This window comes from Ornithorhynchus anatinus, chromosome 10, assembly GCF_004115215.2.
Source record: "Ornithorhynchus anatinus isolate Pmale09 chromosome 10, mOrnAna1.pri.v4, whole genome shotgun sequence".
Taxonomy (NCBI): domain Eukaryota; kingdom Metazoa; phylum Chordata; class Mammalia; order Monotremata; family Ornithorhynchidae; genus Ornithorhynchus; species Ornithorhynchus anatinus.
In genome coordinates this window covers 46,120,365-46,146,932 of record NC_041737.1, presented here as the reverse complement: position 1 = coordinate 46,146,932, position 26,568 = coordinate 46,120,365, and the positions used below count along the sequence as shown (strand labels likewise).

Below are 26,568 nucleotides of genomic sequence, written 5' to 3'. Positions count from 1 at the left end.
TTAGTGGAAAGAGCCCAGGCTTGAAAGTTAGAGGGCGTGGGTTCTAATCCCGGCTCTGCTGCCAGTCTGCTGTGTGACCTTAGGCAAGCCACTTAACTTCTCTCTGCCTCAGTTACCTCACCTGTAAATTGGGGATTAAGACTGTGATCCCCACGTGGGACCTGATTACCTTGTATCTATCCCAGCACTTAGAACAGTGCTTGGCACATAGTAAGTGCCTAACAAATACCATAATTATAATTATTATTAAACTTCAGAGAGGGGGTGTTCACAGGGAGGACTGAAGATAGTAGAAAACCATCATCTGCTACCAAACAACCTGTCATTAATCTTTATTGAGCACATCGATCGATCAGTCGATCAGTGTGGTATTTGTTGAGCCCTTAATATGTCCAGTGCTTAGTACAGTGCTTGGCACAGTTAAGCGCTTAACAAATACAATTATTATTATAGAGTACTGTACTAAGCGCTTGGGAGAGTACAATAACTGAACTGGTAGACACGTTATCTGCTCACATTGAGCCTGGGAGAGTAAAATGAGTCAGTAGACACTATTTCTGTCCTCAAGGAGCTTACAATCTAGCTGGGGAGATGGAAACTGAGATAAATTACAAGTAGGGGGAAGCGACAGAGATTAAAAATATGTAAGTCAGTGCTACAGAGGACCAGGAGACAACAACTATGGGTTTAGGGGGTGAGAACTCAAGTGTATTGGTGATGCCGAAGTGTTGAAATGGCTGTAGGGAGGGTATATAAGGTGGGGGAGAAAAGAGATAAATCACAGACCTTCTGGAGGAAACAAGATTTCAGAAGGGCTTTGAAGATGGGCAGGGTGGTGGTCTGCTGGATGTGAAGGGGTGGGTCCCAGGTGGGTCCCAGGCGTCAGAAAGGAGATGACTAAGAGAGAAGCAAGAATGAGACTCGAGGTGAGGGGTTTGGTATTAGGAGGTGAGTGAGCTGCGGGTAGTGGGAGAGGAGTGACGATAAGCTGGGGGAGAGGGCTGATTGAAGGCCTTAGGGTTGATGGGTCGGGAGTTTCCTTTTGATGCCCAGGACAGGAACTACTGGAGGTTTTTGAGGAGCTGGGAGGTGAGCACAGAGTCACAAGTTGTGGTGGAAAGGGAAGTGGCTGGGTGCCAATGGCCCTCAACAACTACTGGCCCTCAATTTGCCGCCTCCCCTCTACCCACCCTGGATGGGTCTGATTGTAAAGGGGACACTGTTTGGGGCACCAGCCCGGGGACAGGATGAACCAATGGACAAATGCCCCAACACTCCCCCCCCCCCCAACACACACACATGCACACCTGCTAATGAAGAGGAGGTGAGTGAGAGCCATTTCTAGGGATCCCTTCAATTAACTGTGGCATTTTTTAAGTATTTACAATATGCCAAGCACTGTACTAGGCACTAGGGTAGATAGAGGATAATGAGGGGCTCAGTGCAAGAGAGAGAACAGGTACTGAATTCCCATTTTGCATATCAGGGAATTGAGGCACAAAGTGAATTGCCCAAAGTCACACAGCAGACAAGAGGCGGAGCTGGGATTAATTATAATAATAATAATGATGCTACTCAATAAATGCTCACTATGTGCCAAGCACTGGGGTAAATAAAACTTAATCAGGTTGAGCACAGTCCCTGTCCCACAGTGGGCTCATACTCTTCACCCCTGTCTTTTACAGATGAGGTAATTGAGGCGTAGGGAAGTGAACTGACTCACCCAAGATCACACAGCAGACACGTGGTGGAGTCAGGATTAGAATCCAGGTCCCTTCTCTCTGCTCACGGCCGGCAGGGCTTTCTTTCCCCCGGGGCAGGAAGTCAGGCAGCTGGCCGGGTTTGTACCCGAGAAGCTGGCTCCGGCGCCTCCGCCACGGCCACCACCACCTCCCCTCGCTCGGCTCCCAGGGCTGTTACCAAACACACTACCGTGTTTCCCCAGTTCATCCCACTCTTTCCAATCAGCACTAATTGAAGCACTTAACTCAAAGACAATAACATTTGTCGTTTCAAACCATTAAGAAAGGCTTCTCGGTTGAGGCGTTATGCAAGGCTCACTCCCAGGAGCTCGGAGAAACACACACGCACACACACACAAGTGCCCACGAAGAGACAAACACATACCCTGTCGCATTGCATGCGCATGCACACACATACGCCCACAGCACACAGCCTGCCCAGAGAAGGCAATAAACATTTGTCAAGCAGGAGCCAGTGGGAGCTTCTGAGCTGGGTTCCCCATCCAGAACCTAGCAGTCTCTCAAATCCAAGGCTCGGCCAACCCCCTACAGAGCCTGCAGGAAGAGAAGGCAGGGCCCCCCTGTTCTGGGTCAGGCTGTTCCGGAAACCCCACCAGGTTCATCATGGCAAAGCGGGGCCAGTTGGAGGCCCCCGATCACCCCCGGCTGCAGACAGAATGACTGCTCTCCTCCCACTTAATTTCTGAAGGAAAAAGTGACTTTGTGAAAAAGCTTCAAGTCCTGCCCTCCTTCTGCCTGGGAGCAACAGTTCTCAGGCAGGGGCACCTAAACTGGGCAGAAAGGACCAGGACTGCTCATTTCTCTGCCCAGGCAGAGGGCCCAGAACCAGAAACCAGAATTGGGGAAAGTGTTTATGGCCGATCCTTCAACCCCTGCCCTTTTCACTCCTGCCCCGCTACGACCCAGTGTCCACCTGTGGCCAATCCCTTGGCCTTGCCCTCTCCATTTTCCTCTTGCAAACACTGAGGCTGCTACTTCCAAATGATCCCTGATGGCTGTCTTTCCTTTCATCTCCAGGGCCCACTGAGCACTCCTTTCCAACCCAATCTCTCTGAATATAATAATAATATTAACTGTGCTATTTGTTAAGCGCTTACCATGTATCAGGCACTATACTAATCACTGGGGTGGATACAAGCAAATCGGTTGGACATAGCGCTTAGAACAGTGCTTTGCACACAGTAAACACTTAACAAATGCCATCATTATTATTATGGAGCTCACAGTCTCAATCCCCATTTTATAAATGAGGTAACTGAGGCACAGAGAAGTTAAGTGACTTGCCCAAGGCCACACAGCAGGCAGGTGGTGAAGCCACATTAGAACCCATGACCTTCTGACTCCCGGGCCTGTGCTTTATCCACTATGTCATGCCCAATGCCCACTCCCCTCAAGCCATGTGGGTGGCTATTGAATCTCTTCCCAAGAGACTCCCCTGAGCAATTCTTTCATCAGAGGCCCTGGGGGCTCTGGGCAGGAGGGCAGCTCTAGGGACCCACGACCAGTATAGAAGCCATAGGATGAGCCCTGGAGGTGTGTGTCTCTGTCTCTCTTCCTCCCTGTCTCACACTCTCTCCCTCCCCCTCAACCCCCACCACATGTCTAATGAGGCCTGACAAAACGGAGGCTCCAGAGATGGCTAATAAGGCCACCCTTGCGGGCTCTGGCACTCATCCTTCAAGCAGGACCCATGAGAAAAGGGGAAACACAGAGAACTGGGGGGGTGGCAGGGCTTCAGCGTCAGAACAGAGCCCCACCCAGAACTCTGCAGCAGTCTGAGTTTTTATCCCGGGCCTGGCCAGTCCTGCCTCTTATTCTCAGAGCTTTACCTTCTGCCAGGGAGGCAGACAAGGGGCTGCTCCCGACCCCCTCACGGCCCTCAGCCAAGTCCCGCCCAGCCAGGGTACCCAAGATGGAACCCAGGGAACACTGCCTGGGAGGCAGGGGCTGGAATCTGGCTTTCCCACAAACATACTCTTCAGCTCCCCGTTCTAATTATGAACGCACACATTCCTACACTGCGGCAGCCATTAACATTCTTATGTTAAGAGCTAGGAGAACACATCAGACGGGCTCTATAATCTCTGCTAATCCTGTAATCCGGGAGCGCTAAAACCAACACACAAGTGGATTTGCAAAAAAAAAAAAAAAAAAAAAAGACTTCTTGCAAATCAAATGGCATTAACCCACATTTGAACACACAGGCTCCCATCTCCACAGTGACAGAAAGACACATAGGTGCATGCCCATACGCGCACGCACGCACACATACAGCATCCTCCGTGCTTGCTCGGCCGTCTCTGGGCTGGCCTGGGCTCCTGGGGGCAGCCAGAGAGGAGAAGAGGAAGGAACCAAGAGCCTGGTCAAAGCCAGGCAGGGTTACGGGACAGAGGCGGGGACTGGCCCTCCAACCCAGGTCTGTGTGGATGACCCAAACAAAAAGGATTTCTCTCAAGTCTGAGCACTGGTGGGAGCGGGGATGGGAGTTGAGGTCTGGGAGTTAAGAAGAGGGTGTGGGCCCAAGTGGTGGCCTACTGCCATTACTCCCTCCCTCTTTCCCGCAGAAGTCTGAGGCTCCCAGTTCTCCAAGCCTGGCTTGTGCTGGACCTCCCTGGGGGCGAGGTGCCTAGACTGCAAGTCCATAGCCCCGGCACCTTTGTCCACCCTGCAGTCCTACATCTCTGCCCAGTGACCAATGCCTGGGAGAGAGAGCAGGGGGAAGGGTTAGGATCCCCTAACCCTACAGATCTCTCCATCAGGGCTGTAGTGTGGGACATGCAGGGGGAGCCGTCACCCATCTCTCTGCCTGTCTTCCTCCACCCTTCACAATCCTTCTGTGGACAAGGGAACTGAATCGATGCCCAAGAATTGTCCCCAGAGTTGAGTGCAGGGCTTCACACATCAAAAATCACACCTCCTCCAGGTGGCCATCCTCAAATTATTGCTAACCTACCTACTTTACACCTCCCAATAGCCACTTCAGGCATTTCACTCCAAGGCAGCTCCCCAGCACTCACAACTCCCTTGGGTCAATCATGTTCATACATTACATGCTCCGTTACTCCTCCTATAGCCATCGTTTACTTAAAGTGACGTCTCAGCTGCCAGATAGTATGCCCCTCGAGAATAGGGTTCATGTATAGCATTCGTTCATTCATACGATCGAATTTATTGAGCGCTTGCTGTGTGCACAGCACTGTACTAAGCACTTGGAAAGTACAATGAAGCAATAGAGACTATCCCTGCCCAAAACAGGTTTAATTAGGCCACACTCACGCAGGGAGGCCTATACCAAGTAGGCGCTCCATCAGGGCTCCTGATGGGGTGAGGCACTGACTGGACGAACGCCAGGAGTGGCTGACTGGAACTGCCCGGCTGATCTGGGCAGGGAGGGTCCAGAAGCCGCTTAATGGCCAGAGACCCCTTCAGACGGTGGACGGTGCAGCAGCCTGTGGGTTTGGGCAGGGTGAAATCCAGGCCCAGGCTCCTCTTCGGGGGGGCTAGAGGAGGCTATTGGGAGCTGGGCTCTGGGCTTCCACCCTGCTCGGGTAGCTGCCTGACAAACGGGTCCCCGAGGGAGCACACAATTCACCACCCAAGGCCCCAGGGAGCAACGTGGAAGGAAGAAGGTATGATAGCAAGTATGACATTGCAAGTTAAGACCAACGACACTTGTAAATTCCTCCTCTAGACTGTAAGTTCCTATGGGCAGGGAAGCAACTTAGCCTAGTGCATAGAACACAGGCCTGAGAGTCAGAAGGACGTGGGTTCTAATCCCAGTTCTCCCACTTGTCTGCTGTGTGACCTTGGGCAAATCACTTAACTTCTCTGTGCCTCACTAACTAATCTGTAAAATACGGATGAAGACTGTGAGCCCCATGTGGGACAGAGACTGTGTCCAATCTGATTAGCTTGCATTTACACCGGCAGAGTTTAGAAAAGCACTTAACACTGTAAGTAACACAGTAAGTGCTTAACAAATACCACCACCACCACCATCATCATCATCACTAACAACTCCGTTTACTGCCCTCTCCCAAGCGCTTGGTACAGTGCTCCGCATTCAGTAAGTGGCTCAATGAATACTTTCAATGGATCGATTACGCTTCTGAAACTGCCATGTTTCTGCTTTACAGCCTATCGTGCTGGCTTTTACTGCCCTCATTTCCTTGTGGGATATAACTCTGGGAGCCTGGGCGAGGAATGGACGTCCCGTCCCACGGCAATCATTTCAAAAGCCATGATGGGGAGCAAGAAAGTGGGGGCTGAGGGGAGGCATTTCCCAATTACCAGAAGGAGGCACCTGTGGCTGTTGGTGAATCCCAGGTGGGACCTGATTATTTAGTATCTACCCCTGTGCTTAATACGGTGCTTGGCACAGAGAAAGTCCTTAACAAACACCATAATTATTATTACTATTATTTTTGGTGCATCCACTTTACTTCCAATGGAGTAAAAGTGGAAGTTGCCTGCCTCAATACAAAGGTATTAATGCAGCTATAGTACAGTGCTCTGCACATAGTAAGTGCTCAAAAAATACCACTGACGATAATGACGACGCCTGGCTCGGTACATGATTCCGGTTCATTGGGATTAAAATCGGGTATCGGATTTTAGGTCGGTAACAAATCTTCCCATACCACATCATTCCTATGGGGAAATAGGTTACACCTTACAATGTTTCAACTTGAGACGCAGTTATGTCGCAACTGTGTTGCGAATTTAAGGATGGCGGCACCACCTACGTCTTTCCCACCTTCCTTCTTTAAGGCCACGGATTTGAAGAAGTCCATTAGTGCCAGGGGAGCCAGCCTCAGTCAGGCAGGTCATCAACTCCTTAAACCGTCACAGCAAAGCATCTAGAGCTGGTGCAGGTGGGGTGGGCAGTCGGGCTTGTCTCGTGTCCTGGCCTGGAAGGATTCTCTTTGGCTTGGTCTGCTGTTTGACGGGAAGTCTGACCTCACCGCGGGCAGGACCAGAGGAATTGGGGAGTCTATTTCTGTTCACACAAATGGGCTCAGAGGTAACAAGAACAGTTTAAAGAGAAGGCCACTGGCAAGGGCAAAGCTCTGACCCCCGGGCGTGGAGCTGGAGCAGGGCAACAGGAGAGAGCTCTGGAGTCCTGAGCCTGTGTGAGGGTCCGGGTCCCATGGCCTTCACCAATCCCCATCCCCGAGCTCCTCCAGAGGATCCCTTGGGCTCATGCCCACTCCAGAGACACACAGAGACCCTGGGCGAGGCAGAGTGGTGGGAAGTAGTGGTAGGGGGTGGGGAAGTCAGAGACCCTGCGCAGCCCAGCTCATCGCGACCAGCACAAAGCCTCCTTTCAGGGCAGCCGCCCGGCTGGCTGAGCTCCACGCTGGCCCCGCTTGCAGACCTGTGCCTGGAATACAAATCTCGTCGGGTGGCCGCGCAAATGGGGAGAGTGATGCGGAGTGTGGGGCCCGTGGGGATGGAATGGCGATGTCCCCAGGAGATTCCCCAGTGCCCCTGCCCCAAGGGCTTCATCACTGACTAGGATTTTCACATGGGGACCAGACCTGTAGCAGAGGCCCCCTAAAGTCACCCCCGCCACCCAAACCCATCTTCCCAGGTGACAGACTGGATAGGCTGGATGATGAGACAATGAGGGGCTCAGAAGGTTGTGGTCAGGCAGGGACTGACCACAGGCCCAGGTATCCAGCACAATCAAATGCCACATGGATCAATCGATCGATCAATGGTATTTATTGTGCTTACTGTGTGCACAGCACTGTACTATGCTCTTGGGAGAGTACAGTACAACAGAGTTGGAAGACATGTTCCTTGCCCTTAAGGAGGATGATGCCCAATAAACACTGCTGAATGACTGCTGAGTTTCTAACTTCGGCCACATCTGACTGAAAGGCGATAGGGCTGGCCCTTTAGGGGTTGGGGGGAAAGCGAGGCTGCTGGGAACCCAACAACAGGCAGGAGGGGGACGGGCAGAGAACCACATCCCGGCTCCCGGACCCAGGTTAAGAAGGTCCAGCCAACCAAGCAACCTTGGCCCTGAGAAAGGGCCAAGTAGAGAAGCAGCATGGTGTAGTGGATAGAGCACAGGCCTGGGAGTCAAGAGGTCATTGGTTCTAATCCCGGCTCCAGCACCTGTCTGCTGTGTGACCTTGGGCAAGTCACTTCACTTCTCTGGGCCACAGTTACCTCATCTGTAAAATGGGGATTGAGACTGTGAGTCCCATGGGGGACAGGGACTGGGTCCAACCTGATCTGCCTGTATCCACTCCAGGGCTTAGTACAGTGCAGGACTATCTCTATCTGTTGCCGACTTGTTCATTCCAAGCACTTAGTACAGTGCTCTGCACATAGTAAGCGTTCAATAAATACTATTGAATGAATGAATAGTTAAGCACTTAATAAATACCATTATTATTATTGTTAGAGCCCGGACACTGCCGGGACCTCCCTGGGACTAGTAGCCCCGTGCAGGTAGGGGAGGGTCTTGTAAGGGGGGGGACGAGGAGGGTGGCGGGGGAACTGAAGAGCATAGATTGGGCAGGCTGTGGGTCCTCAATGTGCACTCACATTTCCGGGAAACCACTTCCCTCCACCGAATGAAGGTCAGGCCCTGGACAGGGGAGGTCTGGCTCCCAATCAGGCCCGCTCAGCCAGAGGGCTGTTGCCTTCGGAATTCCGCCCAGCAATTAGGATCCTCTAAGCTGTTTGCTCTTTCAAATGGAAAATGGGTACCCCTAGGCTACCTGGAGATGAGGTCCTTCTGCCCAGGGGGGATGCATACTGCTCCCTCCTCACTCTCACCTGCATCCCTCTGGGGAGATATTTACAGCTGCCTGTAAATTTGCCTGCCTCTCCGTTGAGCGAAGTAACGGGGGCACCTTGGTGGCGATTTCCGGAACATCCTTTAATTAGCGGGAAACATGGGCACATCTACTTTCAAACCATTTGATCTTATTGTCCTGGTGTTCCCTAGTCAGAGTCCCCTGGGCTCCAGCCCTCTGGAAAAGCTGCTCCCTCACAAACCTTGTATGCTTGCCTAATAATAATAATAATAATAATAATAATAATAATAATAATAATGATGACGGTATTTGTTAAGCGCTTACTATGTGCCAAGAGCTGTTCTAAAAGCTGGGGCAGATATGAGGTTTTCGGGTTGTCCCACGTGGGGCTCACAGCCTTAATCCCCATTTTACAGATGAGGTAACTGAGGCACAGAGAAGTTAAGTGACTTGCCCAAAGTCGCAAAGCTGATAACCGGCAGAGACAGGATTAGATCCCACAACCTCTGACTCCCAAACCCGTGCTCTTTCCACTGAGCCACGTATGCATGCACCCCGCCCCCCACCCCCACTCTCCCATAACTCTTCAAGGCTTCTCGGTCACCCTTGAACCTGTCAGACTGACTGTCAGGTAGCACCCTTACTTAAGGAATCTGAAAAACAAGCCTGGAGAAACCGCTGGTTTCCTTTGGTTCTTCCCTTCACAGCGCCTCCTTTCCCTGTTCGCCAGAAAGTTTTCAGAAGTTCAAGGCTTTTGCATTTTTTCCCTCACTTGATATATGTCTGAAAAGGCTTCCAGAAGAGATCTGGGTTTTCTGTCTCTTACCCCCGCCCAGGGGAAATGGCCCCAGAGCGTTCCAGCTTTCTCATGGGGGACAGGTTTCCTGAGCCACGACTCCACTTCCATTTGCTACCCTAATAGTCTGGGGCCTCCAACTGCCCAACTGGAGCCGTGCCGTGCCCCGCCCCATCCCACAGATGTGACAGGCTCAGCATTAGAGGCACATGCTGACCTACAGGTCAGGGGATCTTGGAAAGAGGGAAGAAATGATGGCGATGATGATAATAATAATAATAATGATGATAATAGGAAGAATGATAATAACTGTTGTATTTGTTAAGTGCTTTCTACGTGTCCACCCCTGTTCTAAGCACTGGGGTAGATACAAGATAACTGTATTGGACACAGTCCCTGTCCCACATAGGGCTCACGGTTTTCATCCCCCTTTTACAGGTGAGGTAACTGAGGCATAGAGAAGTTAAGTGACTTGCCCAAGGTCACCTGCAGACAAGTAGCAGAGCCTGAATTAGAACCCGGATCCTCTGACTCCCAGGGCCGTGCTCTTTCTACAAGGTCATGCTGTTTTTCTAAGAAAAGGAAAGTGTGGCTTAGAAAGGAAGCGCTGACCCGGTAACCTGGTGTTCCCGGATGAACAGGTTCCCTTGGACATCGTGTGACCAGGGACAAAGCACCAACTGGTCCTGTGCCTCATTTTCTTTCCATCCAGAAAATGGGATGACTGACCCCTGCCCTTTGCCTGCTGCTCAGGGACAATTAGAATGAAAATCAGATCAGGGCATGAGCTGCCAAACTCCTAGAAAGTGAAAGAAACACGAGCGTTGGGGGAATAATTTTTTTTTTTTTTTAAGAGGCCAGAGAAACGTATTCTTCCCAGAGAGTGTGGAGACCAAACCTACAGCAGCATCTGCTTAGAGGCGCTTAGGCCTCCTGGCAGGGGATGGCGTTCTGAAGCCCAGATCACCCTGACCAGCCTGTCCAGGTCAGTTCCTACCTAGGCCGATACGATTCCAGACCAAACGTCTAGAGGCATCCTCTGGATTGGGAGGTCGTGGGAGTCAGGTGGCAGACCCAACCTGGTGAGGGTTTTGGCCTTGGATCCACCTGGCCCAGTCCCGTGGACTTTGCTGGGGACTACTCTGTCCGTGGAGCTCAGCTCCTGCTCAGAGAGCAGGAGGCCAGATCCGTGTGCCCTGCTGGAGAGGCAGAGAGGGACTTGGCCTTACCACCCACTGGATCCTCTCTGCCCATTATAAACACACCCAATTCCGTGGCCGGTCCACAGTCGGCCTTGGAATCGGGGCAGGACAAATCAGGGAATAATGTAGAACAAACAGACCAAAATCAAACAAAGATAGGCACGAGACACAGAGAAAGAAAACCAGGGAAGAACAGCGTTCCTACAGCTAATCATCTGCTAATGGTCTGTAAGTTATAATTTATTCTCCAAGGATTCCCGATAATTTGTCCTCCCATAGGCCTCTCTTTCTGAGCACACACTGCATCTCCTCCGTGGAGCTAATCGTTGGGTCGGCTGTGCCCGTGGCCCTTCCCAGACGTGGTGCACCGGAGCACCCGCGACTCTGCTAGGGCTCGCTGCTTCCACCAAACCCAACCTGCAGGTGCTGGGGACTCTGCTGTCCACCAGATGTGTACGCCCACCCGCCCACGACACCCCTCACCAGGTGCCAGCGGCACGCAGAAGACGGGGCAAGCGCAGAAATTTCAACAGGGTAGAAGAACGAGCGACAGAAACCTCAGCACTGTAAGTCAGTGCTCCTGGCTGCATACTGGGTTGTCCTTCTGAGCAGAAGCTGCTGCCTGCCCCCGCCAGGTACCCTCCCACTCCCAGGCGGCCACAGTCCCCGGCAGAGAGCAAGAGGGCCGGACACTGGAGCTGCGGGGAGCAGCTGCCTGTCTGGAGGGTTTCCGCAGCCCTCTACCGGCTTTATTAGCTCCTCAGTTTTGCTTCTTTGTGGGGGGGGGTTCAGGCAATCACTCAAGATCGGGACAGGGAGAGGCAGCCTCCCCATCCTCCCACCTCTTCCAGAAGCGAGGTGGGGGAACAAGAGATGACTCCAAACACCCCAGGGCCCCTCTTTCCACCAAGCTCGACTGAAACCAGCATCTTGGCACCCTGGACAGAGTTCTCTTCTCAGCTCTGCCACCGCCTCTCTGTCTGGTCCTCAGCCAGACACCATCCCTCCCTAAGTTTGATCTTCACTGCAGTCAGTAGGATGGATAGCTGACCTTCCGTCCGTTCATTCAGTTGGATTTACTGAGCGCTTTCTGTGTGCGGAACGCTGTACTAAGCACTTGGGAGAGTATAATGGTGAACAGATACATTCCCTGCCCACAATGAACGACCTTCTGGGTCCAGTTTTTCTGGACTGAAGGGGACTGTTGTTTTGTCCTTTTTTCGTCCTCCTTCCTAACCTGAGACACTTACCGATTCCCCCATTACGCTGCAGGCTACCAGAGGGCAGGAAACATATCTCCTGAGTCTACCGCGTTCTCCCAAGTGCTCAGTACTCTTGCACCGAGTCAGCACTCAATAAATACTATCTAGTGTTAACGTGTTCTTCCTCCCCCAGCTGCTCTCGTCACCCTTTCTTCCCATTTCTCTGGCAGCTGCTCCTTCCCTGCCCCGCTAATTTTCCCGGGCTCCACGGCATCGTGATAAACGCAACGGAGAAGGAAGTACTTCGGGACGGTCTGCCACAGAGGTCTTGCGGAGAGGAAGCGGCTCTCTGGGACTGCTGACGCCTAGGGCTGTCGCGGTGAAGTGGGCTCTGGGGGCCAGGGGAAGAGGATCAGGCGGGGAGGGCCCGGGTGGATGGGTGGCACGGCTTTAATGGGCAGCGGGCACCCGGCCAGCCACAGTGCGCTCACCTGGTGGTAGCTGGGCAAGGTGCTGTGTCCATCTAGTGGCGCAGCTGGGAAATACAGGCAGATTTCTGGGCAGGGCAGAATTTAGCATCCAGGTGGTTTCTCCCAAAACGACCGCTGAACCTGGAGGGACCGGGTCTTGGGAGTCCTCATATAACCGTGGTACTCGCTAATCGCTTAGTATGTGCCGGGCACCGGGGGCACTACAGGACAATCAGGTCGGACACAGTCCCCGTCCCACGGGACGTTTGCCACCTAAGGGGGAGGGAAAATGGGTACTGGATCCCCATTTTACAGATGGAGAGACTGAGGGCCTAGGGACACACCGACAAGTGACGGAGTCAAGATTAGAAGCCAGGTCCTCTGACTCCCGGGCCCCTGCTCTCTCTACCAGGTAACGCTGCTTTCCCCTTAATTCCTGGGATGTGGAAGCGGGAGTGTGGCGGGAGGAAAATGTCTCCCCCAGAATCCAGTTTCTGGGGGCTGGAGGAGGGGCAGAGTCCCCACCCCGCTCTGGCCCTCCTGGGAGCTCACGCGGGGGGCTCCATCCTTGTTACGGCTGCTTAGGGCAGCAGGGGTGAGGGGCAGAAACGGGGACAGGAAGGCTGAGGGCAACACAGCAAGCGCTCCCCGAGGGGCTAGGGAATCACCTTGGCCATGGGGCAGACGTCCTCACTAGCCCTGTGGTAGGAGACGGATCTGCCTCGAACTCTGACTCTCCGACAGCCTCGGCCTTCCTTCCATCAATCAATCAATCGGTGGTATTCACTGGGCGCGCACTAGGTCTAGAGCACTGTACTGAGCACTTGGGAGAGTACGACACGACAGATCTGGTTGCCTTAGGAGCTTCTCCTCTCGCCCACGCTGCCAGGTGGTCGACAAACCGCGGCAAGTGAGAACAAAGGGGTTCCCAGGGGCTGGTGGGACGTCCATCCCCCTCAACCCCGGGACTCCAGGCCTCACTTGACTCCGACAGCCTCCCCAAAGGGTCCAGGTTCTCCGACCCACAGTCCCTGACCTGGCAGCGGGCAACTCGGGCCACTCGGTCCCGAGTCCGGCCCCGGGACCAGCCTCGCCCCCGGCCTGACCCCCGTTCCCATCTCCGATCCCAGGTGGGGAGAGTGCAGATTCGTCAACGCTGGCAGCAGATACCTACTGCATGACCAACTCATTACTTGGGCGGCGCCCTTACTCAAGCCCGCCTGACGACCATCTCCCCGCCCACCGCCCGCCACCCACCTCCCCAAACACGGTGCGGAGGCAGAAACTTTTTCCTCTGCCGTGACCAGAACCGAACAGATGGAGCCTGGGCTCGCCTCCACAGGGAGGAAACTGGTTGGAGCACAACTCTCTCCTGCCACGCTCGTTTGTGACATTCTAGATGCGGCACCGCTCGGGGGAAGCCTGGATAGGTCCGTGTTTGACCAGTCCGGGGGGGATGGTGCCCCAGTGTGGACGTTGCAGCCTGGCACGCAGAGGGACTTAAAAAAACCTGGACGACAGAGGTCAATCCATCCTGGCCTGAGGTATCCTAAACCCAAGATAGAAAGCTAGCAGTTACGACGGTATAAGCTCTTACTGCATCTGGACTCCTCCATTAGATTGCAAACTCCTTGAGGGCAGGGGTCCTGCCCACCAAGTCTGTTGTACTGCGCTCTCCCAAGCGTTCAGTACTGTGCTCTGCACACAGTAAACCCTCAAAAAATAGCACTGATTAATTAAGCGCTGGGAAAGAAGCCACAGGTGGGGAAATCAGATGCAGTTCCTGTCTCTTGGTGGGGGCGAGGGGAGGGGAGAGGGGGAGGCATCTAAAAAAATGGCAGAGAGGGGGCTGGCGACAGACACCTAAAGAGGGAAGAGCCCCTACAGTGGAGAGGGGGAAGCAGGAATTCAGCTGGCTCTAGTTTCCTGCTCTTGGGAGAGTTAAGGAGGGATACAGCCGATGTACCGAGGTGGCACTGAGACAGCTCGGGGCAAAGGCTTCCTTCCGGTTCTCACCCACTGGGCCATGCATCCTCCCCGCCCCCCGGAGTGCACGAAACTTCACCAAGCTTGGGCTTGGGCGTGAAATGTGGACAATCAGATTCGTAGTGCCCGAGGGGCCGTGAAAGACGCAGGCTGGGAAATACATGGGGAGGAGGAGCTCTTGCCCCACTACACCGAACCGGTCCCATCTGTCACAGCCAGCCCCTGCCCGGGTGGGAAGGGAGCTGCCCCGAGCCTTGGATGGCTCAGAGAAGCCCGGTCAACGGAGGCCCTGACAGAGAGCCGGGTCGGAGGGGAAGGGGGAGCTGGGCCTCTGAGACTGGAGAGGCCCTTGGGGAAGCGTAAGGGGAAAGGGGCGGGCACCTGGGCAAGGAAAGTGAGGGATGGAGGCATGAATGAACGAATGAACGATCGAACGAACGAAAGAGAGAGCGGCCGAGCCACGGATTCTGGGAGTTCACTTCACACCACTGGTGTGGCTCTCACTGAGTTCGCCCACGCTCTCCCGGGCTGCCGTTCCCCCAGCTTCTCGCCTGCGGCTCCTCCTCTCTCCCCGCTCCACTATGGGAACCTACAGGCCCCAGTGAAACCCAGCCTGGGTTCGGCGGGGGGGGGGGGGGGGGGGGTGTATACGGTGGGAGGTGGGGATGGGTGCCGGAGATGGCGAGGGAGAGAGAGAGGCAGGCATATCCATTTGAACGAGGTTAGAACTGTTTGGTGACGCCAAATCTCTCCCGGCCTACGGGCCCCCCTCCCTGGCCCACCCCTCTCAGTCTCTGCCACCCAACTACTCGCCTCAGCGCCGTTCCCAACTTGGAGCGTGTTGCCCCGGCGGCCGCCGCCAGAGAGGAGCCCAGTCAGCACTCGGCGGGGGTGAGGATGACGTGGTGCGGGCAGGAGGCTGGCCAATGGCAGCAGCTCGGCCCTGGGCCGCTCAAGCTTGCTTCCCCCTTTCTCCCCCCTTCCCCCCCCCCCGCCACCCCAGCCTGCCGCCCCCGGGGAAGAGAGGGCAGAGCGGAGTCGGGCAGGAGGAGGAGGAGGAAGAGGAGGCAGGGGAGGAAGACGGGATCTGGCTTCCGGGCATCTGTCCTGCTGCGACCCGAGGTGCTCGCCCGGGGAAGGCTCTCGGCTCCCACCGGGCGGCTTCCTCCGACGGGACCGAAATAGCCGCGAGCTCCTGCGACTCTCCAGCCCCTCGCTTGACGCTCCTCTCTTCGGTCCCTCCCCGGCCGTCTCCTCCCCGCTCTGAGGAGAGGGGCGGGGGAGGTGGCGGCTTGGGCCGGGGAAGAGGGGAAGGGGGGGAGGGGGACTAGGGAGAGGAAGGAAGCAAGGAAGGAAGGAAGCAGAGAAAGAAGGAAGCTCTGCCGGCCGTCCAGCTGGCCGCTAGCCGCTCTCGGGCCGTCGTCGCGCTCGCCCGCCGGAGCCGGAGCCTCCCCGCTGGAAGCCTTCACCGTTAACCCCTCGAGGGAAAGTCGAGGAGGGGGTGGCTGTGTTAACACATAAGAGCACTGCATCACGCTAATCTTCTCCCCAGAACAGTATGCGTCAGCAGTACATTCACGTTCTGACTGAAGGACAAAAGGATGAGAGAGCAGTCTGCGCGGCTGCTGCCTGCACGATCGCGAGCCCGGCGAGAGCAGTCGGCGGCAGGAGAGCGCGGGGGCCCCTTGGCCGCCGCGGCCACCGCCGCTAGCCAGGAGGAGGAGGAGGAGGAGGAGAGATGCCGGCGGGGCCCCGAGCGCCCCACGCAGCCGCGACCACCGTGGCCGCCCCTCGGGCCGCCACAGTCGGAGGGCGACAGAGGCGCTGAAGGTAACGGGCGGCAGGCGACACGACTGGCTACCTCGACACAGAGGGAGCGAGTCGGCTGCGGGCCGGGCGCCCGGCCACCCGGAGGGCTGAGCCCCGGGGGCCGCCCCCGCCCCCAGGGCTCGGCGGAGGGGCCAGCGGGGAGGCGGGGGCCCCACGCCCCCACCCGCCTCTCCGCTCTTCGGGACAGCGGACTCCTGCCCGGCGCCTCCTCGGCCCCGCCGCTGCCCCGTGCGGGGGGCCGGACCCGTCGCCGCTCGCCCGGCAGCGGGCGAAGCTGACGCGGCTGCGTCCGCCTGTCGGCCGGCCGGAGAGCTCGGCTCCGCGGTTTGTTGGATTCCCCCGTCACCTCCTCGAGGAAGAAGACGAGGGTGCTGGAAGGGGAGAAGTGGAAAGAAGCCACAGGACACCCCCGCCCCCCCCGCCCCAACCCGCCTCCCGCTCCCCCTCCCCTGTCACCCCCCCCCACTTCTTCAGCAGCGCTCCGAGACTGCAATCAGCTGCCGCCGCGAGCCCCAGGGGCGCGCAGGACGGACGGACGGACGGACGGACGGGTGGGTGGCGGGGCCGTCCGGAGAGGGACCGGCCCGGGCTAGAGGAGGCGGCCGGCGAGGAGCAGAGCGCAGGAAGCCGTGGGGGCTGTCTGCCCTGCCCCCGCCCCCCACACCCCCCACCCCGCCCCGAGCTTTTTCTTTTTTGGGTGGCGGCAGGGGGGCAGGGCGGGGGAGGGGGACCGGCGGAACACTTTGGCGAGGAGGCATCTCGGCCGGCCGCTGGCCAGAGCCGGGGTCCAAGGACAAAGGCGGGAAGCGCCGGCTCCTGGGGGCGGGAAGAGAGGGGCCGGCACCTGCATCGCCCGGCGGGCCTCACCTCTCGGCAGCCCCGCTCAACGCCACCGCCGCCGCTCTGGATTTACTAGAAGCCATTTTGTCTGCCCCCCCAACCCCCGGTTTTCCCCTCGGCCCCCCCCGGGCCCCAACGCCCCCCGGCCTCCTTCCGTCTCCCCTTTGTTAATTAAAACTAAGGAGTAAGAATGGGGACAATGTAGCCGGCTCCTGCGGCGCAAGGCTAAGGATACAACGCCAAATCCTCCCTCCCTCCCTTCGAGGTAGGTGCCGGCGAGCCGGTGGGGGCCGCTTTGGGGGGGAGGGGGAAGAGGAGGGGAGGGTGTGTTTTTTGGAGGGGGGGAGGGAAGGGGTGAGCGAGGGGCTCGGCTCTGGCATTTCCCGCCCCCCCTCCCCCCCAAACCACCCACCGCCGCCGGCCCCCGGCCCGGCCCGGCCCGAATCCACTCCGCGTCTCTGACCGCCCTCCCGCCTCCCTCCCGCCCCCGCCGCCTCCCGGCCTCCCCCTCCCCCCCATCCCCTTCTCCAGATGGAAAGAGGAGCTCCCGGCTCGCTTAAGCCAGGGTAGGGCCGGCTCCCCTTCCCGCGCCGAACATCCCGGGGGCGATGGTGAATTATGAACGTGCCACACCATGAAGCTCTCGCGGCAGGTCCCCGCGCACCACCACACCTGGAACGCCGTCCCGCCGCCCGCCGTCCCCCTCGCGGCGCAAGCGTGGGTCCTGTGCGCGGCTGTGGCCTTGGCGGCCGCCTCGGCCGGGCCCCAGAACTGCCCCTCGGTCTGCTCGTGCAGTAACCAGTTCAGCAAGGTGGTGTGCACGCGCCGGGGCCTGTCCGAGGTGCCCCCAGGCATCCCGGCCAACACGCGCTCCCTGAACCTCATGGAGAACAACATCCGGCTGATCCAGGCCGACACCTTCCGCCACCTGCACCGCCTGGAGGTCCTGCAGCTGGGCCGCAACGCCATCCGCCAGATCGAGGTCGGGGCCTTCAACGGCCTGGCCAGCCTCAACACGCTGGAGCTGTTCGACAACTGGCTGACGGTCATCCCCAGCGGGGCCTTCGAGTACCTGTCCAAGCTGCGGGAGCTGTGGCTGCGCAACAACCCCATCGAGAGCATCCCCTCGTACGCCTTCAACCGGGTGCCCTCTCTCATGCGCCTGGACCTGGGCGAGCTCAAGAAGCTCGAGTACATCTCTGACGGGGCCTTCGAGGGCCTCTTCAACCTCAAGTACCTGAACCTGGGCATGTGCAACATCCGCGACGTGCCCAACCTGACCCCGCTGGTGGGGCTGGAGGAGCTCGAGATGTCGGGGAACCACTTCCCCGAGATCCGGCCGGGCTCCTTCCACGGCCTGACCTCCCTCAAGAAGCTGTGGGTCATGAACTCCCAGGTGCGCCTGATCGAGCGCAACGCCTTCGACGGCCTGGCCTCCCTGGTGGAGCTCAACCTGGCCCACAACAACCTCTCGTCCCTGCCCCACGACCTCTTCGCTCCGCTGAGGTACCTGGTGGAGCTGCACCTCCACCACAACCCCTGGACCTGCGACTGCGACGTCCTGTGGCTGGCCTGGTGGCTCCGGGAGTACGTGCCCACCAACTCCACCTGCTGCGGCCGCTGCCACGCCCCCCTGCACCTGCGGGGCCGCTACCTGGTCGAGGTGGAGCGGGCCGCCTTCCAGTGCGCCGCCCCAGTCATCATGGACGCCCCCCGGGACCGCAACGTCTCCGAGGGCCGGCTGGCCGCGCTCCGGTGCCGGACTCCCCCGCTCTCTGCCGTCCGCTGGCTGCTGCCCAACGGCACGGTGCTGAGCCACGCCTCCCGCCACCCGCGCCTCGCCGTCCTCAACGACGGCACCTTGAACTTCTCCCACGTGCTGCTGGCCGACACCGGGCTGTACACGTGCATGGTGGCCAACGTGGCCGGCCGCTCCAACGCCTCGGCCTACCTCAACGTGAGCACGGCCGAGCTCAACACCGCCAACTACAGCTTCTTCCACCACCGTCACCGTGGAGACCACCGAGCTCGCGCCCGACCCCGCCACCCCAAGCCCCGGCCCGCCCCCACTGCCGGCTCCACCGCCTACCGGCCCCGCCTACACGGCCTCCGCCACCGTCCTCACCCAGACCACGCGGGCCCCGGGCGGCCGGCCGGGCCCCACCGCCGGACCCCCGGCGACAAGACGCAGACCAGCCTGGACGAGGTCATGAAGACCACCAAGATCATCATTGGCTGCTTCGTGGCCGTGACCCTGCTGGCCGCCGCCATGCTCATCGTCTTCTACAAGTTGCGCAAGCGGCATCAGCGGCGCGGCACCGTGGCCGCCGCCCGGACCGTCGAGATCATCCAGGTGGATGAGGACATCCCGGCCGCGGGGGCCGCGGGGGCCCAGTCCGGCGCCGGATCAGGTGAGGGGGCGGTCGTGCTGCCCGCCATACACGACCACATTAACTACAACACCTACAAACCGGGACACGGGGCCCATTGGACAGAAAACAGCTTGGGCAACTCTCTGCACCCCACAGTCACCACTATCTCTGAACCTTATATCATTCAGACCCACACCAAGGACAAGGTGCAGGAAACTCAAATATGACTCCCCCCGAACCCCACCCCCAAATTATAAAATGCAATAGAATGCACAAAAAAAGGAAAAAAAAAAGAGACATCAACTTTTGTACAGAGTGGGGAGAGACTTTTTTTCTTGTATATGCTTATATATTACACCTATGGGCTGATAAGAGAAGCAGATTATATTAAAATCGAAAAACAGAAACAAAAACAAAACACAAAACTATTTTCTAACTTGTAAGTTCTATTTAAATGGGGGGGAGGGGGGGAAAGGGAAATTCTGGGAGCGGGGAGGGGGCGGGGGGAGGGGGAAGTGGTAGGAGCCGCAGGGACAAAAACTCGTTCTGCTGCCAGAATGGCCTTCTGGAACGAGGCTGAATCGGTTTAAAAAAAGATTAAAAAAAAAAATAAACCAACAACAATGACAGAAAAAACAGCAGCAAAAAAATAACATTAAAAAATCATCAAGAAACTTAAAGTGGCAAAATGGGAGGTTGGTGAGGGGAGACTGCGGTGGGGCGGAGGGAATGGACAGATCCTGTCATTTTTAGTGGAAGATGCCCCGAGGGGTGAGGCAGATACCCGTTTCTATAGACATCTTTCTTAACGCCCGAGAGCCGTCTTTGCGGGTTTATCTCGTTTTAAAAAAAAAGATTAAAAAAAAGATTAAAAAAAAGTACCAAGAATTTGTACTGTGCCAAAATGTTACAATGCAATAATTTTTTTTGCCCCAGAAAACCATGGGGGAAGTATAGGATCACATGTGTTTCAAATCCAGGGAGCAGGGGGTGGGGGGGTCGGGGGGGGTGAAATTCACAAATCCCAGTGAAGCTCTGAGAGGGAAAAAGCCCGTCGGTCGGTCGGTCGGTCTGCCTGTCTGTCCATGTGCCCACGTCTTCTCCGGCTGCGCACTCGGACACGCATGCAACTTGCCTGATGGAGCGCTTTAGCAAAGAGCAGAGAGGGAGAGGAACTGGCGTAGCTTTCAGTCAAACGCTTTCACATTGCACCAGATTCCTGCAGTTTGGCTTAACCCACTCTGTGCAGGGCGTATGTGCGTGCGCGCGCCTGTGTGTGTGTATGTGTGCGCGCGCGCGTATGTGTTCAGGGTTTCCTGTTGAGGAGACCGGGTGGGGGGGAGGGGGGCAGGAGGGAAAGGGAGGGAAAGGGATGTTGGGGGAGGGGGGCAGGTGGAGATATGGAGGGCGTACTCACAAGAGGCCATAAATTAGCATCGTGTCGCGTACACCTGTTGTCCCGGGTATCTGACGAATGATTGTAGACAATGCTGACATCTTATGATTTTTTTTTTAAGGGGCTTTTAAAGGTGAAGCGTGTGTGTGTGCGTGTGTATGGGGGGGGTGGGGAGGCGGGTGTTGGGGTATGCTGGGGGGGCCCTAGAGAGCAGAAGCCTTTCTCACAGTTGTGATTTTAATGCTTTCCCAAATGCTGATTCATTAAGGATGATCAAGACTGCAGTCAACTGGTGGTGGGGTAGGCCAGGGGGCAGGGCACGAGGAGAGTGAGGAAAAGGAGAGGAAGGACTGACAGCCAAGGGCCTGTTTACAGGCCGGTGGCCTTTCCCCACCTCTGGTGGGTTTGCAGATAGAACTGACATTTGCAGTTTAAAAGCAGGTAACCCCCCACGAGCCCCTTCCCCTCCCCACGGGGAGCGTGTTCCTCAGACCCCGTTGAATGTAGTACGACGAACGGAAGGCTCCCCCGCGCTGCTCAAGTGGGGGGGTGGGGGAGAGGGGTGCGGCAGGGCATATGGGAATGCACTGGGGGAGGCAGGGATGGGGCGGTGAGGGGAGAAGTGGTCTGTCGTTCTGGTCCGTTTACTGATGTAACTACGTTCATTGCTTATTTTAGCTTTAAAAGAAAATAAAGGCTTTGGATTGGAAAGGGGTGGGGGTGGGAATGCCAACAAAAGAACACTGACTGTAATGTGAGAAAAGTGTATTTTTGTATTTTAATAAATATTGTTCAATTTTTAATCCAATGTCCCCAAAGGGTTAAATTCACCGGAGACACCCCTGCCCCCAGCCCCCGGGGCCCTGAATCCATAGGTCTCTGGGCCAAACAGAAGCACCAACCAAGAAACCGCTTGCTAAAAATACCAAAGGATAAAAGGAGGTTGAGGAGGGATGGGGTGGTTGGGGGGAGAGCGTGCGGTGACGGATGGATAGGGGAGGGCGGAAGGAAAGAAAAGGAGGGTTAAGAAAGAAAAAGATTTAGTAATTTTTCAAGCTGTCGATAGTCTCCGCTGGTCTTAAATAAGCTCTCCTCCGATGCTAGCGTCCGGCACGAGCTGCCTCGGGGGTTACCCAGTTCCCCGGCCTCGCCGCCCTGTGAGTCAAGGGCAAGTGGGCCAAACTCAGTTCCTGGGGCTCGGCCAAAAGTTCACGCCACTTCGGCATAAATCTCTGGGCAGGTAGCAGAGGTCCCTCCCCTGAGATATTGGGGGGCCCGGTTTGGAGGCCCCGAGAGCGGGTCCAGGTTGCTTACGGGCAGTGAGCCCCCTCTCATGCAGAGGGTACCTGGGGTGGTGGGGGGCGGAGGGTTTGGAGGGGAAGCGGCTCCCTGACCCCCGTAGTAGTGGGGCTCACGTAGAGACGGGGAGCGAGTGGGAATGAGCTCTCTGGCACTGGCGAGTGCAGAACGAGGAAGCCCATCCATGGCGGAGGTATACAATGTAACACCTATGAATGCTACTCCCCCCACCAGCCGCTCACACCGAGTGGACCTCACACCTCTCATGCTTCTGCTGTTCCACAGAACGGAGAGAGGCAGGAAGGCGCTGGGCCAGGTGGGGGAGACAGACCACCCTCTACCCTTGTGACCTCTCCATCACAATTCTGGCGCTCTTCAGCCACCTCACTGGAGTCAGAGTAACCCTCAACCCATCAGGAAGAGAAAGGAGATGGGGGAGAGTAGAGGAAGCAGTTGTTAAGGGCTCAGCAAATTTTCCAGGGCATTGGTTGGCCAAGCAACCATTCAGGAAACTACACAGCAGCCCCGCCGGCAAGAGGGTCTTCCCTCATCAGGGAAGGAGGGGAGGGGGCAGCTCCACAACCCGAGGGAGTGCTGGGAAATGGGGCCGAACACCAACTGCCCAGGGATGCTCATCCCCAAGATGCTGATGACGGGGCCTGGCTGAGTGAGGACGAGGGGTGGGAACGATGTTCCCCTGGAGCTGAAGCTACCCCCACCCCCTGGCCCGCCCCTTCTTTTAGATGGTATTTACTAAATGCTAACTTAAGAGCGCTGGGGTAGATACGGGCGAATCCTGTGGGTTGGGCACAGTTCCTGTCCTACATGGAGACACGGTCTTAATCCCCATTTTATAGATGAGGCGTCGGAGGCTCAGAGAATCACCCAAGGTCACGTCAGGTGGCAGAGCTGGGATTAGAAACCGGGTCCTTCTGACTCCCAGGCCCAGGGTCTATCCACTAGGCCACACTGCTTCTCACCCTCCTCCCACCAGGGCCATGTCTCGGGAATGAATCCTGGGCTCCCCGGGGCTGGGAACATGGCTGCAGAACCTCCCCAACTCCACAGAAGAGGGGATCGAGCCCTTCGACCCCTTCCGGGATCAGTCCCCAGCCCGGGAGTGGGAGGTGGAGAGGAGGGAACAGTGTCCCACCACAGTAGCGGCAGTGTGCCCTCCCCGCGCTAGTGGTTCCGGCTGGGATTCCGGTAGCAGGGTCAGCTCAGGCAGGGTAGAGCCAGAGGTGAAGGGGGTTGAGGGGAAGGGGCCGCTGCAGAGAGGCCTGGGAGCCAGAGGCGAGTGAAAGACCGAGTCTGGCGATGGGTCTCTTCCTAGGTAGGGCAGGCCAATGTCAATCGCCAGGGGAAGATGAGCCTGCCCATCTGCAGCTGGGCAGTGGGACTGGGGATGCCAGATCTCCATCCTTCCCCTCGATTCTCAGGGAGTCACTAAGGGGTGACCCGGACGGGGGTCCTTTTTTAACAGTCCTCAGAGCTCCCGAGGGGAGGGATGCTGATCCCGGAGCCTCTTGTACCAACCCCGAGAGCCGCTGCCGGCAAAGCCAAGAAATCTGCAGCTCCGGGAGGGATGCCAGCTGGTGGCCGGGGAAGTCGAGGAGGGCCCCCGGGTTCTGCGGTCGAGGCAGGGGCCCGGCGCCTGGGCGGCCTCCTCCCTACCCCGGAACCCTGCATTCCACCGTCAGGGATCCGGGGCTGGAGCCAGGCTGCAGGAAGGGAAACGAGGGCTGAGAGGAGGGAGCCAGGGCCCAGGAAGAGGCTCGCGGGGCAGAGTCAGTGGATCTCCCGACAAACCAATTTTGTCTCCCAGACTTCTTTAGAATCATAGACTCACAGAGCTGAATGGGGCCCGAGAGGTCCGAGGATCCAGCCCCACGTCTCCAGGCCCAGATGGATAATTGGCTTTCTTAGATCTCTCCAAAGAGGGAAGGCACACCATCTCACCGGGTCTCCTTCCCCGCCGGCACTGCAGGGGAGGGCCGGCTCTGGTGTGCACCTTGCTGCCAGCACGGCCTCGGACCCTTCCCTGCCACCACCTCAGGCTCACCGACCGGCTCCCCTTGCACTGCCAAACCTGCCCTCTATGTGCCCCATGTGTGGGCCTGCCACCTGCCACCTGCCCTGGAGCCTGTAACTCCAACAAGGGTGATATGGCAGCTATTACCTGGCAAGGGCTGGGGCCCAAGCTGCCCTCGGGGCCAGGTAAGGGATGAGTCCTGGCCACTTTAGGATTATCATGGTTACTCACGATGTATTGAGGCCAACAATCCGGGGGCCCCTCAGAAAGGAAGGGCCACTAAGTCTCTGAATTGGGAGCCATGCTGCCGGCGAGGCAGTTAGACTCCCAGGCTGGATTTGGAAAGCTGGGGCTTTCTCCAGAAGTAATGGGCCAGGACCGGAGGGCTAAGCAGCCCTTGCTCTGCCCGAGCTTTCCCCCTCAGGGGGCCAGAGCCCACAATTAAGGAGCCGACATTTACCGCAACAAAGCAGCGGGAGCTTCAAAATTAGAGATGGCAAAAAAAAAAAAGAGGAACATTTATATCCAAGCATATGTCTGATTTTATCTCCACTGCCGGCAATCCGCACTGTTGGCTAATGCAAAACGCTGTTCATTCCCCCTTCCAAATCCTGCCTCAGCTAAATTACAAAGGAGAGTTTGGGCTCCTGGTTCTCTCCCTCCTGCAGGGGGCTTCTCTCCTCTCCGCCCTCCCTAATTCAGAAAGGTTTCCTCTCTATTCTGAGCCCTTGGCCCTTGAGAGGATGGGGGGGTGAGAAGGGGCAGTTGGGCTCAATTTTCACTCTGGCTTGAAATTCAAAAGGGCATAGAGTCAATGACTATCTGACAGCAAGGCCACAGGGCCAGAGGGAACGCACAAGCGGAGCTGTGACTGGGCCCGCACTGGCTCATGCACGCTCCTTAGGCCTCAGGCCCGGCTGGCCTGCAGTCCCCAGCAGACAGCTGAGGCGTTCCAGGAGGGCTGAGGATTTAGAGCCGGGGGCCGGGGAGGGAGAGCTCTTGCTGTGGCTGACTGGCTGGCTCGCCTAGGGGGCTTGGGAAGACTGGTCCAGCTGAGCCAGGCACAATGGTGCTGGGGAAGTACCTTTGCTGTCAACTCTTCCCATCCTGTTCTGCCTCACTGGGTCCCTCCACAGACTGGTCTGTACGTGCCCTGGGCACCTCACACCACTCAACTCTGGGCTAAGGAGGCCAAGGGGAGCAGCCTCAGCCACCCCCAGGTTCGCCCCCCCCAACCGCCCCTCCACTTACTCTGCATGGCTAGGACAGAGAAAAAAACAAGAATAGTAATAAGAGAGATGACGGGAATAGCGATCTTGGTAACATGCCGTACTCTGCACTAAACGCTGGGTCAGATATAGTCCTCATCCCATATGGGATTTTTTGTCTAAGAGGGAGAAAGAATAAGTATTTCATCACTCCCCTCCCCGCCACCCCCCCATTATAGATGAGGAAACTAAGGCTCAAAAGTGTAACGACTTGCCCAAGGTTAAACAAACAGCAAGCAAGCAGTAGAGCCAGGACTGAATCCAGGTTCCCCAACTCAAGGCGTATTCGATTCAGAAAGACACTTCCCAAATCCCAATCCCACTTTGCAATGCCCCAGGCAGAAACTGGGGGGTGGGGAGGCTATCAGAGACCGGCAACAGGAGATAGCGGAAAGGGATGGGAGATGGATGGAGCCCTGTGAATAATACCAACACCCCAATGACAGGTTTCCAGTGTGGCAGGAAAGAAGGAAAATACTGAGGGAGGCTAGCTGGGTTCTTGGAAGGGCAAACCTCACTAGAGTGAATCCACAGCCTTGAATGAGGAACAAGGGGACGTTTCCCTGGAGAGAAATAAAACCAACTTTCCAAGCGGAGGGAAGTTAGACACTCCTCTAGCAATGGCACTGTCCCCCCCTCATCGCCGCCCACAGGCCCAGGTCCCCTCTTTGCCTTGGCCCTCACAGCCCCACAACCAGCTTGGAGCCACTGCACACTAAAATACGGACCAGAGGCCGAATCCTGATCTTAGATATTCTCCTGCCCTGCTAAATGATCTCAGCCCAGTCCCCGCCCCGGCTCCACAACTTGGGGTCCATGGCTGAATAATGATCACTGTGGGGTTTGTGAAAACATTTATGATGCGCTGAGCACTGTTCTAAGCACTAGGACAGAGACAAGATGATCAGGTCAGACGCAGTCCCTGTCCCACACGGGGCTCAGTCTCACCATAGGGGGAATGTGTTTGAGGGGCCAGGCAGAAGGAGGAGGAGAAGGGAAAAACACTTGTGACTGGCATGCACTGCAATGAGTTTGGCAGAAGGGAAGGAGCTCCCAACCAATCAGGAGGAGGACACTAGTGCTGAGGATGACAAGGCTGATGGGGTGGCGGTGGTGTATGTCAGGGCTCAGGCAGGCGGCAGAGCCCCTGGAGGAAGCAGCCCTACCAGGGAAAACTGCAATTCTGAGAGGAGGATGCTGCCTGGCAGCTGGTGGAAGCCCATCAGGATTCCAGGCAGGGGTTGGTTGGAAGGCCCTTCCTCTGCCAGGAGGGCCAACTTGGGTAGAGCAGGGGAAGGACAGCCAGAGCTCCGTGCCCTGCAGTAGTGGCTAGGCT

General features: G+C 57.0%; 2 protein-coding genes across 2 annotated transcripts in view; one reads left to right on the top strand and one right to left on the bottom strand.

Annotated features, from left to right (window-relative positions):
• SND1 (staphylococcal nuclease and tudor domain containing 1) overlaps positions 1–26,568 on the bottom strand; it is a 382,537-nt gene that overhangs the window by 24,511 nt on the left and 331,458 nt on the right. The window lies entirely within an intron of this gene.
• LRRC4 (leucine rich repeat containing 4) lies at positions 16,723–19,662 on the top strand. The gene is given in 4 exon segments (XM_029072846.2): positions 16,723–17,130; positions 17,397–18,864; positions 18,866–19,042; positions 19,045–19,662. Coding segments are annotated over 3 exon segments (1,962 nt in total). The 5' UTR covers positions 16,723–17,130; positions 17,397–17,499; the 3' UTR covers positions 19,465–19,662.